This window comes from Monodelphis domestica, chromosome 3, assembly GCF_027887165.1.
Source record: "Monodelphis domestica isolate mMonDom1 chromosome 3, mMonDom1.pri, whole genome shotgun sequence".
Taxonomy (NCBI): Eukaryota; Metazoa; Chordata; class Mammalia; order Didelphimorphia; family Didelphidae; genus Monodelphis; species Monodelphis domestica.
Window position 1 is genome coordinate 402,323,655 of NC_077229.1, and position 12,967 is coordinate 402,336,621.

The 12,967-nt window shown below is 40.5% G+C and overlaps 1 protein-coding gene across 14 annotated transcripts in view; it reads left to right on the top strand.

The window, feature by feature from the left end:
• The first annotated feature begins 6,903 nt into the window (after positions 1-6,903).
• FHOD3 (formin homology 2 domain containing 3) overlaps positions 6,904-12,967 on the top strand; it is a 719,587-nt gene continuing 713,523 nt past the window's right edge. For 8 of the 14 annotated variants that reach the window (XM_007486742.3, XM_056820793.1, XM_056820795.1 and 5 more), the window contains exon 1: positions 6,908-7,648. In XM_007486742.3, the coding sequence (XP_007486804.2) occupies positions 7,484-7,648 (165 nt within the window). In that variant the 5' untranslated portion in view covers positions 6,908-7,483. Of the gene's footprint in view, positions 7,649-12,967 lie in introns of all 14 variants that reach the window. The other 6 variants (XM_007486739.3, XM_007486740.3, XM_056820791.1 and 3 more) reach the window with 4 other exon arrangements.

The window sequence follows — 12,967 nt, forward strand, 5'->3', positions numbered from 1 at the left end:
TAAGTGTATTTCTTATAAACAACATTATTAGAGTTTGCTTAATAATTAATTCTTCAAAAATGAGATAATATCTATAAAGCTCTTAGTAGAGTATCTGGCACATAGCATATTATCTTTTGGGAGAGTTTATCCTATTCACATTCATAGTGATGACTGCATTTTCCTTTCCATTTTATCTTCATGATTTTTCTTTTTCTTTATTACTACTTCCCTCTTTACAAAAAGGAAGGTAGAGAAAGAAAAGAAATGGGCTAAACATGAATAATATATAATTGTTCTGATCCTTTTGCTTCTCCATCCTTTGTACAACCATGAAATCAATGACTGTTTCATGCATTTTTTCTTTTCTGTTAGTCCTTACTCCCAGAATGATATGCCCTCTAAAGATGAAGTTGATTTTGATTGGGGCTATTTCCCTTTGCTTAAACTCCTCTCTCTTTGCCCTGTCCCTGTAGTTGTCTACAGGGCCTTGGCAGGTTAGGATGATACAGGGATTCACTTCAGCTTGGGTAGTACCTCAGGAAGTCAGGTTCCCTGGAATTTGTTGTCTGCATTTGTCTTTAGGTGTTTGCATTCAGATATGATGAATATAGGATACATAAAGGTAGGTGAGGATGGGGGAAAAGATACTCAATATCCCTTGTTCCCTCAACCCAATCAAGTTTAGAGATGGAAAGAGGTGCTTGGGGAAGGGGTTAATAGAGCAACTATAGGTCAATGCCACATCTAAGATTTTATAATAAGGAAACCTCTCTAGTTATAATCTCTCCCCAGCTTTAGAAGGTTTCAACTTTTTTTTTTATGTTTCTATTATTGTTCTTTCCCTCTTTACTTCTGAGGATGAAAAAAGGCTTTGAGTGGTTTAAGAGGAGATACCCACACTCTTGAAGGCAAGTGAGAAACTAGTCAAGAGTGAGCCATTAAAGAGGGAAGGAAATAGATGAATGTGGGGATAAGGGATAGAAGGGAAAGAATGAGATCCCAGAGTACAGGTGAGTGGGCCAGTTTTAGAGAAAAGAATATATTCTTTCTGAATCTGAAACAAAGAATGAGTTAATAAATGCAGATTCATTGATGTGTTGAGATGAAGAGGGGGAGAAGCACTGTGAAAAGGCAAGAGCACTATATTTGAAGACATAAAAGAAAAAGTTCAAATCTCATGTTATTTATTACTTGTAGGCAGACAGCAGAGGTAATACAGAACTGAGGATTGTTATCTTCATGGAATAATAAAAAAGTTGAGGTGGCAGAAGGCATAGGAAAAGGAAGCAATAAAGGAACCATCATGTGTCCAGAGTGGAGGAACTCAGTGTAGCTAGAGTGAGAGGCATAATATAAGTGGTATGTTTTGAGATTCTGAATATAGGGAATTGGAAAGAGAGTGCCAAGTTTTAAATTTCAGAGGATGAACACAGCCCTGTTTGTGAATAATCTTGAATGTAAATAATCAGTTGGGGGGGAAGGTAGGACTTTTGAGTTTAAGCTATCCTTTGAGACAATGGTGTGGATGTGGAAGCTGCTACAGATGATCAAGAACGAAATGGAGAGGAAAATACATAAATAGATCTGTAATTTCATCTCTGTGGGCCTCCCTTCCATTCACAAAGATTGATATCCATTGGACTCCTTCCCACATTTTTCCATGAGTTCCTCACAAGGGATGTGCTCAAATGCTGGGTGTCCTCTTTTCCATTTTTATATTTCAAGGATACCAAATGGAGTGCCCATTAGTCATCTCTCACTTTTGACACATGACCAATCTATCTATCTTCTTTTTCTCTCATATGTTTCTTTGATGACCTTTTCTTCATGACTCTTTTGTTATTCCTTGTTCATTCCATGTTACAGCCTGCTAGAGATCACAGTATACCACTCCACTGAACCTGTAAGTTAATCCTAAAATCTAATTTTCTGAAGAGTGTAGTGTTCCATGACTTGAAGCCATACAATAATCTTGGTAGAATAGTGTAATTCTAAAGGTGGATCTTTGTTGCAAGGAGAAGCTTTGATTCATTAAAGGATTTCCAACCAAATTGTCAAATTTCAGGGTCTATACAATATATATATATATATATAGAGAGAGAGAGAGAGTTATACAAATGTATTATTTACAGTATAGATATAAAAATAGCTATATGCTGCAGGTCAAACTCTATAGATGATCCATTCAACTGCAAAGCATTGTTTGAATAGTATGCATTCCTAATTATTGTGTTTTTTTTTTTCTGTGTAGATAGCTAGGCCAAATTCTTAGATCTTGACTAGATCATTATGCAGTGTTCTTAGTCTTTACAGAGTCAGCAAAATGTCATCAGCAAACAGGAGCTTCTAGAAGACAACATCATATATAATTTCTTTTCAAATTGGACTTCACTAGATCACTTCCATGATCAATGATCTTACTTCCTTTTCTAAGTTATGCCTCACTTGATAGTAATGACTGGAGGAAGGGGCTTTCAAACAAAGTTTTCTTCATTGATTTATCTTCCAAGGAATCGTGTATAATTTTAATATACAGTAGAGATACTTTGCCGAATGTGGCCTGTAAAATGGATTTTCTCTTCAATTTAAAAATATTTAATATCCTGGAAATCTGTGACTAAGTACATAAAATCCATTCAAAGAATAGAGCAACAGAAAGGAGAGAAGAGCTAATAGAGGGAATAAGGTTAGGTAAAAGTTTAAAAAATATATATTTTAAAGGATAGTACATTGAAGAAATCTTTTAGTCTTTTGATCCAAATACCTGGCCTGAACTGAGTTCCTTCCCTACCCTACCCATCACACATACTTCAGGCCAAGGCCCTAGAGTCCAGTTAAGGTAAGGAGGAGAGAGGGTTTTAAGAAGTGGGAAATAGTTATGAAAAAAATAAACTTCATCTTCAGAGGGTAGATTGTAAAAGAGGAAATTAATAAAAGAGAAAAAATGTAAGAAAAAGTGGTTTCAGGGCTGTGTGAAGAGTGAAGGAGCAGAAGAGAAGGATGAGAACATCTAAATGTTCTACATAACACAAAATAAAATATAAAATAAAATTCATGTTCATCCCATTTGTTTTCTTTTTCTATCTTCATTGTAAAAGAGGTTAAGAATCAAGTGGTGTGGCTACTTATGACTTGAATTCTTTTTTCCCCCCTAGCTAATTGCAGTATTTTTTCTCTTACTTTGAATTTTAAGAAATTCTAGGGAGTTTTAATTTGCTAGTTTCAGGAGGTGGCAAGTGAATTCTTTCTATTTCTACTTTGCCCTTTGATTCCCAAAGATGCAGTTTTCTTTTAAGATTTCCTTAAATATGATGTCTGGGTTCTTTTTAACTTGTTATAACTTTTCTTGTCACCCAATCATTAATTTTTTCCCCTCTTCAATCTATTTTTCAGGGTGTTGTTTTCATTATGATACCTTACATTTTGTCTTATTTTTCAAGTCTTTAGACTTTATTTTAGTATTTCTTTCATGGGGTCATTGGCTTCTATTTGGTCCATTTTAATTTTCAGAGAATTTGTGGCTTGGGCAAGGTTTTGTACCTCTTGTGCCAAGCAGTTAATTCCTTTTCCAAATCTTTCTTCCATAGCTATCATTTCTTTTCCAATTTTTCTTCTAGTATTTTCATTTCATTTATGAAAACACTTTAAGCTCTTAAAAACTACTCTTGCTTTCAGGAATTCTAATTAAATTTGTGCTCAAGTTTTTCCTTTTCCTTTGAGGCTTTGCTTGAGGCATTTTAGAGTCATTGTCTTCTGGATTTGTGTCTTCCGTGTCTCTGTCATCATAATAGCTTCTTCTGGTATGATTTATTTGTTTGCTTATTCTTGCTATTTCCTGACTTTGGACTTTATTAGGGTTGAGTTCTGTGCACTACTAAAGGGAAGGTGTGGGGTAGTCTTGTTGCTGTTTTCTTGGGGGTACTGAATGTTATATTAGTCTAGTATCTCAGAGACAACAAGGGAACACCAAGCTTTCAATGTTTTCAAAATATCCTGATCTATGGCAAAGTCTGCTGTGCTCCTGGACTGAGCTCTACAAATTCCTGAATTGGGATTGGGTTGGTGTGTTGGAGTCAGTCACTATCTGCCATGAGGGGAGTTCTGCTAGTTCAGAATGACAAAATTATAGACTTTCCATTGGTCTGATATTCCTGGCTTTATTATTCTTTCACACTTGAGATTGGACTAGAAGTTGGAACTGAGGCCCAACTCTGCTGCTTCTGGGGTGGTGGTGGGGAGGGAGTAGTCTGAGCCACTCTGCTGCTACTTGCTTTTCAACTTGTTCATGTCTCTATACCCAGTTCAGGACTTGGGGGGTCCTCCTTACCCCATAATTCTAACCCTGGGCACAGTCTTCTATTTGGTTCATCCAGAATTTTTTTGACTTGGAATTGGGTAGTGAGTGACAAAGCTGCTATTTGGTACCTGTTCATGTACTTTGCCCAAGATGATGATGCTCTGTACAGGTCTGGGACCTCTGTTGTCTTTAGGGCACCCCTTGTTTTCTTTCAATTCCTAAATGCTGGATTGCTCTGTGCTATAAGAGATTTAGACAGTTTTACTTTAATATTTCTTTAAATATTATGTCTATGCTTTTTGGGGGGAGTGTCATAACTTTCAGGTAGACAAATCACTTTTTTCCCCCTCTTTAATGTTTTTCAGTTCTATTATTTTTGCTTTGGGATTTGTTATATTTCTTTTATATTTTCAGTCTTTTGACCATATTTTAATATTTCTTGTCTCTTGGAATCATTACCCTCTCATTGGTCTGTTCTAATTTTCAGGGAGTTCCCATTATCCAAAGACTTCACTGTCTCTTTACTTTTTTTTTTTAACTCTTACCTTCCATCTTAGAATTAGTACTGTGTATTGGTTCCAAGGCAGAAGAGTGTTAAGAATTGGGCTTTGGGGGTTAAGTGATTTGTCCAGGGACACATAGCTAGGAAGCATCTGAGGTTATATTTGAACCCAGGACTTCCCCCTCTAGGCCTGGCTTTCAATACACTGAATCACCTACCCATCCACTTAAAGTTATTGCAATTAGTCCAGGGGAGAGATGATAAGGGCCCCAATTAGGGTTGTGACTAAAATTGGAGATAAAGAAATGGTTGTGTATTGTGTCCTTTTTTCCTTACTAAGCTTCATAATGGCAGGAAAAGATCTTTTTCTTTTTTAATCCTTACTTTCTGCCATAGAATTGATATTAAGTATTGATTCCAAGGCAGAAGAGGAGTAAGGGCTAGGCAATGGGGTTAAGTGACTTGCCTGAGGTCACTTTTTAAGGAAGTAGTGAGGCCAGATTTGAACCTAGGACCTCCTGTCTCTATGACTGGCTTTTAATCCACTGAGCCACCTAGTTGCCCCCTGTGTTTACTTTTTAACATATTTTATATTTTCTTGTAGGGGTGTGCTGAAGTCAACTCAAATTAGCTCAATTTTTTTTGTGTGCTCATTAACTTTAGAAAATGGTACAAATCAGGGACTGGTTCAATGAGTAACAAATAGAAGCTTAATCTCTCTTATACTGAGTTATGGGAAATCGGAGAAATGGAGGCCACCATGGAAGAAACATCAGGGAATGTGTCAGCTTTAGACAAGAGGTAAGGTATCCTAGGGAAAGCTAGTTTTCTGCCTAACAGTAGAGAGATGAAGGTGGGAAGAGAGAAAAAATGGGTTTAGGATAGAGGAGACAATACACCCCTACCATGCAACAAAGGTCACACAGGACCTGGAGCCCATGTTCACACAATATCTCCAGGCCACAGCAGGCCTAAAGGTGCAGAAGAGAACAGTGAGGTGGGTGTTTATGAGGCAAATAGGCAGAGTAAAATAGCTAATTGTATAGGAGTGTCACATAGGCCTCCTGCCCCCAAATCTCTTATGTGAATGTTACACTACCTCTAATTTGATGGGTAGAGAATTATTCATTTGGGTCACAAAGGCTGAAAAATCTAGCAATTAAACTGCAAATACCTCTGAAAGTGCCACTAAATCACCATCGCCTAACCTGAAGGGAGTATATGACAGCCAAGAGTGAGGACCTGAGGGACAGGTACAGGTTAAATCTTTTTCTGTCCTTCCCCAGCAGGGATCCCTGAAGACAGACAAATCAATGGCATAGTTTGCTTCAGGAAGGGTGTGGAGGACAGAGGGAAAGGAAAGATCAGTTTTTCGGGTAAAAGGGGACCACTTATTACAGGTAGGGGGAGATAGAAAACGAGGAGACAGGATCCTGAATCCTGTTTCTCTATGATCAGGATGTGGCCCAATCACACTCTGGAGACCAGTGGGGCAGTAGACACAAGACACAAAAGCAGGCAGGCATAAAGGCTGACCCTGAAATGAAACGCGGTGTTGCAGCATCTCTTAAAACATCCATTTCATTTAGATTCCTCCGTATCCTTTTCTTCCGAGAAGGAAGGTTTCACCTTTCCATCGACCTCCGTTCAGTTCCAACCTGAGTCGGAGGATCTCTTTTAAATGACCTCTGCCACTCTTTTCAGGCCTCAGGGCTGCTACCCCTCACCTGGAAGCGGCCCTCCCTTGCTAGCTCTCACAGTCCGGTAGCCGTTTGCAGCCCTGAATTTTTAGCCTGGAACGAACGGACTGCAGTTTAGAAATTTCTAGCTGGGTTCCTTTCCGCTACCCCAGCTCCTCTTTCCCTGTCTGGGGCAAGCCGACCCTAGAGTACTAGGACTTGAACCTCTTGAGGACAAGGCTTTCCCATGTTCTTGCTTTGTGTCTCACACAAGCTTTAGCGCGTAGTAGGCGCTCAGGTCCCACTCGCTGGCTTGCTTAGCTAGCGGAGGGCAGAGTCCGGCTGTCCGGCTGGCGTGGGGCCAGGCGGGCTCCGCGGGCCCACTGGAGGGCGTCGGCGAGCCTGTCTTCGGAGCTCTGGCTCCGTGGGACCGGCTCCAGCCAGGCTTGGGGCTTTTCTTTCACCAGCCAGCCTGGTCAGAGCCTGGGTTTCCCATTTTGGTGCAGTGGATTGCGGGCTCGCCGCCGCCCCCGCTGCTGCTCCTGCCGCTGCTCTTTCTACCTCTTTCCCTTTCCCTGTCCTTGCTCTTCTGACCTAGGTCGGGATCACCCCGTGCACCCCACGCCGGACCAGCAGCTGCGGCTGCCGTTGTCGCCGCCTCGGGTGCCCCAAGAGAGAAAAGGGCAGCTTGCCCCTCCCCCGCTCCCGCCCCCAGTCCTGGACTCGTGGAGTCTGGAGCGGCGGCAGGAGCTGGCGGGAGGAGGGGACTCCTCAGCCAGTCCGTGCCTTTCTTTTTGCGCTGCGAGTCCGGCTCCTGCTGCGGCGGCTGCACAGCCCAAGCCTGAGACCAGGCGGGAAGGGAGGAAGGCGGCGGCACGTCCCCGATCTGGCCGCCTAGCTTTGGTGGCTTTAGGGCTTTAGAGCTGGGGGCCTGACCGGACAGATCCTGTGCCCTTGGGGCCATTCTAACTTAGGGGGGCTTGCCTCCTCCTGGCCCGGCTCAGCTTCTTGCATGGATACATCATGGCTACGCTTGTTTGCAGGGTGCAGTTCCTAGATGATACAGACCCTTTCAACAGCACCAACTTTCCCGAGCCTAGCCGGCCTCCGCTGTACACTTTCCGGGAAGACATCGCCCTCGTTACCCAACTGGCTGGGATCCACCGATTGCTCCGGGCACCCCACAAGGTAGCTCCCCAGGGGAAGTTGTGCAAAGCGGTCGGCGGGGGGCCGGGATGGGGCAGGACGCGGAGGGAATGATGTGGAGATGAAAAAGGTGGTGGTAGAGGGACGTACTCTGGTGGGTTTTAAGGGTTAGAAACTTTCCCTAGGACTAAAGGTGTGCAATTTTCTCTTAATGAGTGTGAGGAGGGGGAGAAGTGGATGGGTGGGTGGGGGAGTTTGCTGCGGCATAGAGGTTAGAAACCTTCAGTGTGGATGGTGATTTAGAAAGCAGCTTCCTTAGTGGCCTTACTGAAATTGCCTTGCAGGTTGTAGACCTGGGAATGCCCCAGGGCTAGCCGAGGAGAGCAGCTTTCTTGAGGATGCTAGCTAGACTCCGGGTTCAGGGGGAGGTGGGGGATGGGAGCTCCAGAGCAGGTGCTTCTCCAGCTTTTAAGACGGGATTTCGAAAGTTCTCCCTGGGGCTTGAGAGTTGGATTTTAAAGTGATTTGACTTCGGCCTTGGTCTGTGATGAGTATGGCTCATTGTGTCCGTTAGGTCGTCTCCAGAGTGAGAAGCACGGTCAGCCCATGTGGGGGCTAATGATGGAGGAGTGCGTGGACATAATTCACTGGTCACTTTGAAAGTGGTTCTGGCTATCGTTCCCAAGGGAGAGAGAGGTTGTGGAGAGGGAGGAGGTAAATGAGTGGAAGAGGACGGGCAGTGAGTGATTAGAGGGAAAAGAGGTAATTTATTTTACTTAAAAGAAGTGCCATAATCTAGTGTGTACAGCTCCAAGCCAGCCAGAGGAATCGATCAAATGTTAGTGTGTGTGAAGCAGGCCGTTAAGTTTGCTTCTTTTGGCCATCCACTTCTGTTCAAATATACTGCGGTATTAGCCCCAAAGAGTGTACAAAGCATCAGAATAGACTGCTTAGATGCCTCTGTCAGTTCTTGGAGCATTTCTATTTTCTTCCGAGGAAAAACAAGCCACCAGTGGGCACAGGGCCTTTTTAGGGACTATCAGTTGTTGGGGGGTGGGGTGGGGTGGGGTGAGGTGGAGCATACACAAAGACTCTTGGCCTCTCAGCCAGAAACAAGTGTCCCCTGGGAAGAATAGCTTTGCAGTCCAAAAGATAGGGTTTTTAAAAAAAACTCTCTCCAGAGAGACATTTTGTTTAAGATGTTTTCAGTAAAGGGTTATAGATAGAAAAAAATAACTTGAGTGGAACTGACTTCCACTTAGAATTACTGAATTCAATTTGGAAAAAGAAATGACTTAAGGGACCTATTTTTGCAGGGATTCATACAACTTTTAGATGATTCATTTCCTTGGAGTTGAACAATTATAAATATTTTGTAAAGATAACCTAAATTCCAAAGAAACACTTTTTGGGGGGGGCACTCTTTGGGTTTCTACATCAGATTTACCTGTCTCAAAAGGTGAGGAGAGACAATACATGGAATCTTGTGGACTTTGGTAGTGGTGTTTTTCTTACTCTGTTAGTATGTCAGTGATTCTGTTCTTTAATAAGTAATCCTTCTTAAGGAATGAGGAATTAGAAGAGTTCAGTCTACTCTGTACAGATCCTTTTGTAGAAAGTTAATTTAGTAGGTTGACAGAAACGAGTGTGTAGATGATAGATAGTCTTTAAAGTTTATCCAGCCCTAAATCTATGTTCTGATGATCTATTATATAGTCTATGCATGCATGTGTGTGTGTGTGTGTGTGTGTGTGTGTTCTGTGGATTTTGCTTATTAGAATTAGTTTGGGAAATGGAGATGTGTTTCCCCCCCACAATCTGTTAACAATTAAAAGAGGACTTTGGGAAGAGCTTCTATTTTCTGATCTAAAGAACTATAGTTTAAGAGTTTAGGGAAATAGATGCATCTGTTTGCCATAGATATGAAACTCTAATTGAAGCTCCATGATCCTTTGCTCACAGTTCCTGTGATTTTGAGGACCCCTCTAGAGAAATCTCAAAGGAAATCATTAGTCTTCTCAATTGATAGTGGAACATAGGTACTCCATGTCAACATGGTGTTCTCAGTGGACTTAACTGTGTGCTCAAGCAACCTCTTCAAAAGACAGAATTGGAAGCTAGACTGGGCTCTCTGAATTGTCCCGAGTTGAACAGAACCTGTTGATGTACCAGACTCCTGATCACTTAGACTGAATTAGGACCTCCTTGCAGACTCCAAGGTGGACCCCAACAGCTCACTTTAACACCCTCACTTTAACAGGAATGCAAAAACTTACATTAAATGATTAGCTAAAGTCTTTAGAATCATAATCTATCAGAATACTTACTAAAACTGACTCTTCAAATGGAAAATCATTAATATAAGTGATTTTAAAATATATATATATGTATATATATATGTATATATATATATGAATGCTTATGTGACTGTGTCTATTCTATCTATGGAATGAATATTTATTCCACATTTATCACATGGCCATAAGTGAGTTACATAGTACATGTGACTTTTTTTCCTATGTTGATTTAAATGAAAAAAAAAACTAATTCTATTAACTCATTCTTCTAGAAAACAGAATCCATTGTATAGCGTGTACAAGTTCATAGTTTGTAGAGTGGCTAATGGTTATCAACAAATTAGTAAATTTCATCTGTGCTTATAAAAGAACACTTCCACCTTGAGCAATTCTCTGTTCCTCTCTGAATTTCAATAGTCTAATCTGTAAAATGAAGGAAATGAACTTGATAACCTTTAAATTTTTGATTCTGTTACTCTCCTTTCTATGTCATTGTTTGACAGATGGATCTTATCTTTATTAGGAACTTTTATTATAATACATTTGTCCAGAAAAATGATTATGGTTATGTTAATTCTTACTGCAAATTTTTTTGAAGGGGAGGGAGAGCCTTCTATAAATGGCCTTATTGAACCCAATAAAAACCATTAGATTTAGGAGAAAAGTATTACCATTGATCAAAAGTTAGGTTACATCTGGTAGAGGGGCAGTATTTGAAGCCGGATCTTCTCTTCCATACTGCACTTCAACATTCTCTCAGTTACAACATACTACCTCTCTCAACGCTAGTACAACTGGGTAAATCTGGGTATATTCACTACTGCTTTAAAGGTTTTAAAGAATATATTATAATGGTTTTTAGCAAAAAGCATCACATTAACCTGTTTAGGTTGCAATTAATAAAATAATGCTTCATGATGGTGGGTTTCTTTATTGATAAGGTAAAAAGACTTATAAGAAGTTATCACAGAAATGAGTAAAATAAGGTCTGCTGTCAGAACAGGAAGTAGAATTTGTATATAGGTAGAGCTCAAACATATTCTGAATCTTCCTTAATTTACCTATCCAGTCTTCTTTCCAAGTACTACTTAATATGCACTCCAACTCCACTTTAGTTAGACTCAGAACCTAAGACAATAGTGTTCTACTTCCTGTCCCCAGGGGTTTGCTTTTGTTGTGCCCATCTGAAAAGTCATCCCCTCTACCTCCTCAATCAATCAATTAGTCAAATCTAATGTGCTGATCAAGGTCCAGCTTGAGTTTCTTGAAAGTTTCCTCTGGCTACTCTATCCCTCACTTTTCTCCCTTCTGAGCTCCCAAGCACTTAAAATCATTCCTAAGCAATTTCACACCTAATCTTACAGTCTTCTGTTGTTTGTCCTTGTTTCATGTGGTTATGTTCTTTGCTTCCAAGTAGATTGCATGTACCTCGAGGCAAAGACCATACATATCCTGGGCTTCTCACAGGGTTAAGTATGGTGTTGGGTAGTGGTTAAATGTACAGGTCAAAGTTAGAAAAGTAAGACTAATCCATTCACCTTACTTTAATGAGCTTCCATATTTCCTTTCTGAAATTTCCTTAAAAAGAGAAGTCTCCCTCACACACTTTCTGTCTTAAGTCCTTAAGAAATGGGAGATTCATAGCAAATTTGACATGCCCATTGTGCCATGGAATCTTGGGACTTAAGAAAAAGACTGAGTTTCCTTATCTAGGCTATAGGTGCAGAAGTTACTCTCCCTCCTAAGGCAGTTTGAGAGCCCTCAGATCCTAGGGTCTCCCACATTTACATCAGCATTGGCATGGATTCACATTGCAGTTAGGCTACAACTCAGAACTCCTGAGCTCAAGAAATCTCTCAGATTGAGCTTTTCCAGGAGCTGGGATAACAGGTGTGTAACACCACCACTAAGCTGTCTGTGGGACTGAAAACATTTATTCCTGAAGGTTGAGAAAATGAACTGTTGCTATACTTACACCTTGCTCAGCTGCTTATAGTGCCACACTAATGAAGCCATTATCATGGGTTCAAACCCAATGGATGGCATTAAATACTTCTTTGTTCCATGCTTACAGATTACAGAAATACCTCAGAAAGGGTTGCCCTGGACAGTGTCGTTTTTGGATAACATTGTTAATACATTATAACCCAATCTCACTTTAAAGTCATAAAATTCGAATGGGATACTTTTGATTCTGTTTAAAACATTGTTCACATAGAATTAACTTTCCTACATAACATTTTTCACCTACCTTTCTGTTTTTGTGAAACCAGTTAATAAGGGATGATATACTTGTATACCCTGAAGCCAGAGAAGGGTGGGATGGTATAGTGGATAGAGTGCTGGACATGGACCGAGGAAGATAAAGATTTCAATTCTGCCACAATTTCTTCCTAACTTTGTGACTGTGACCAAGTCACCTAACCTCTTTGAAACTAATTTTCCTCTTCTGTCATAGGGTTATAATAATAACACTGACCTCACAAAGTTGTTGTGAGGATCAAATAAGATAATGTATATATAGCACTTTGCAAACCTTAAAGGACTGTATAAATGTCAACTATTATTAGATGTAGCTTGGTGTAGAGCAGGGTTTCTGTGTCCTTTTTGTATCCTGGACTGCTTTGGTAGTTTGGTGAAGCCAGTGGACCCCTCCTTAGAGTTATGTTTTTAAATGCATAAAATAAGATACAAAAAGGAAATGAAAAGTTAGTGAAAATGAAGTTGTAATATTCCCCATTCAGGTTGAAAGGCCCCCCGAAATTTATCCCACAGATACTTTAGGGGCCTGTGTTCCCCAGGTTAAGAAACCCTTCTATAGAGAATGGACTTCAGGACTTGGAGTCAGGAAGACTTGAGTTTGAATCCCTTCTCAGCACCTAGGAGTTATGGGACTGGAAAAATAACCATCTTTGAGCTGTAGTATCCTTATCTCTAGATGGAGCATAATAATAACTACCTTATGGGGCTATTGTAAGGATTAAAAAAGATAATGTATGTAAAATGCTATGTGTAACCTTAAAACACTTGAGAAATGTGAGCCATTTATTATTATTAACCCTAG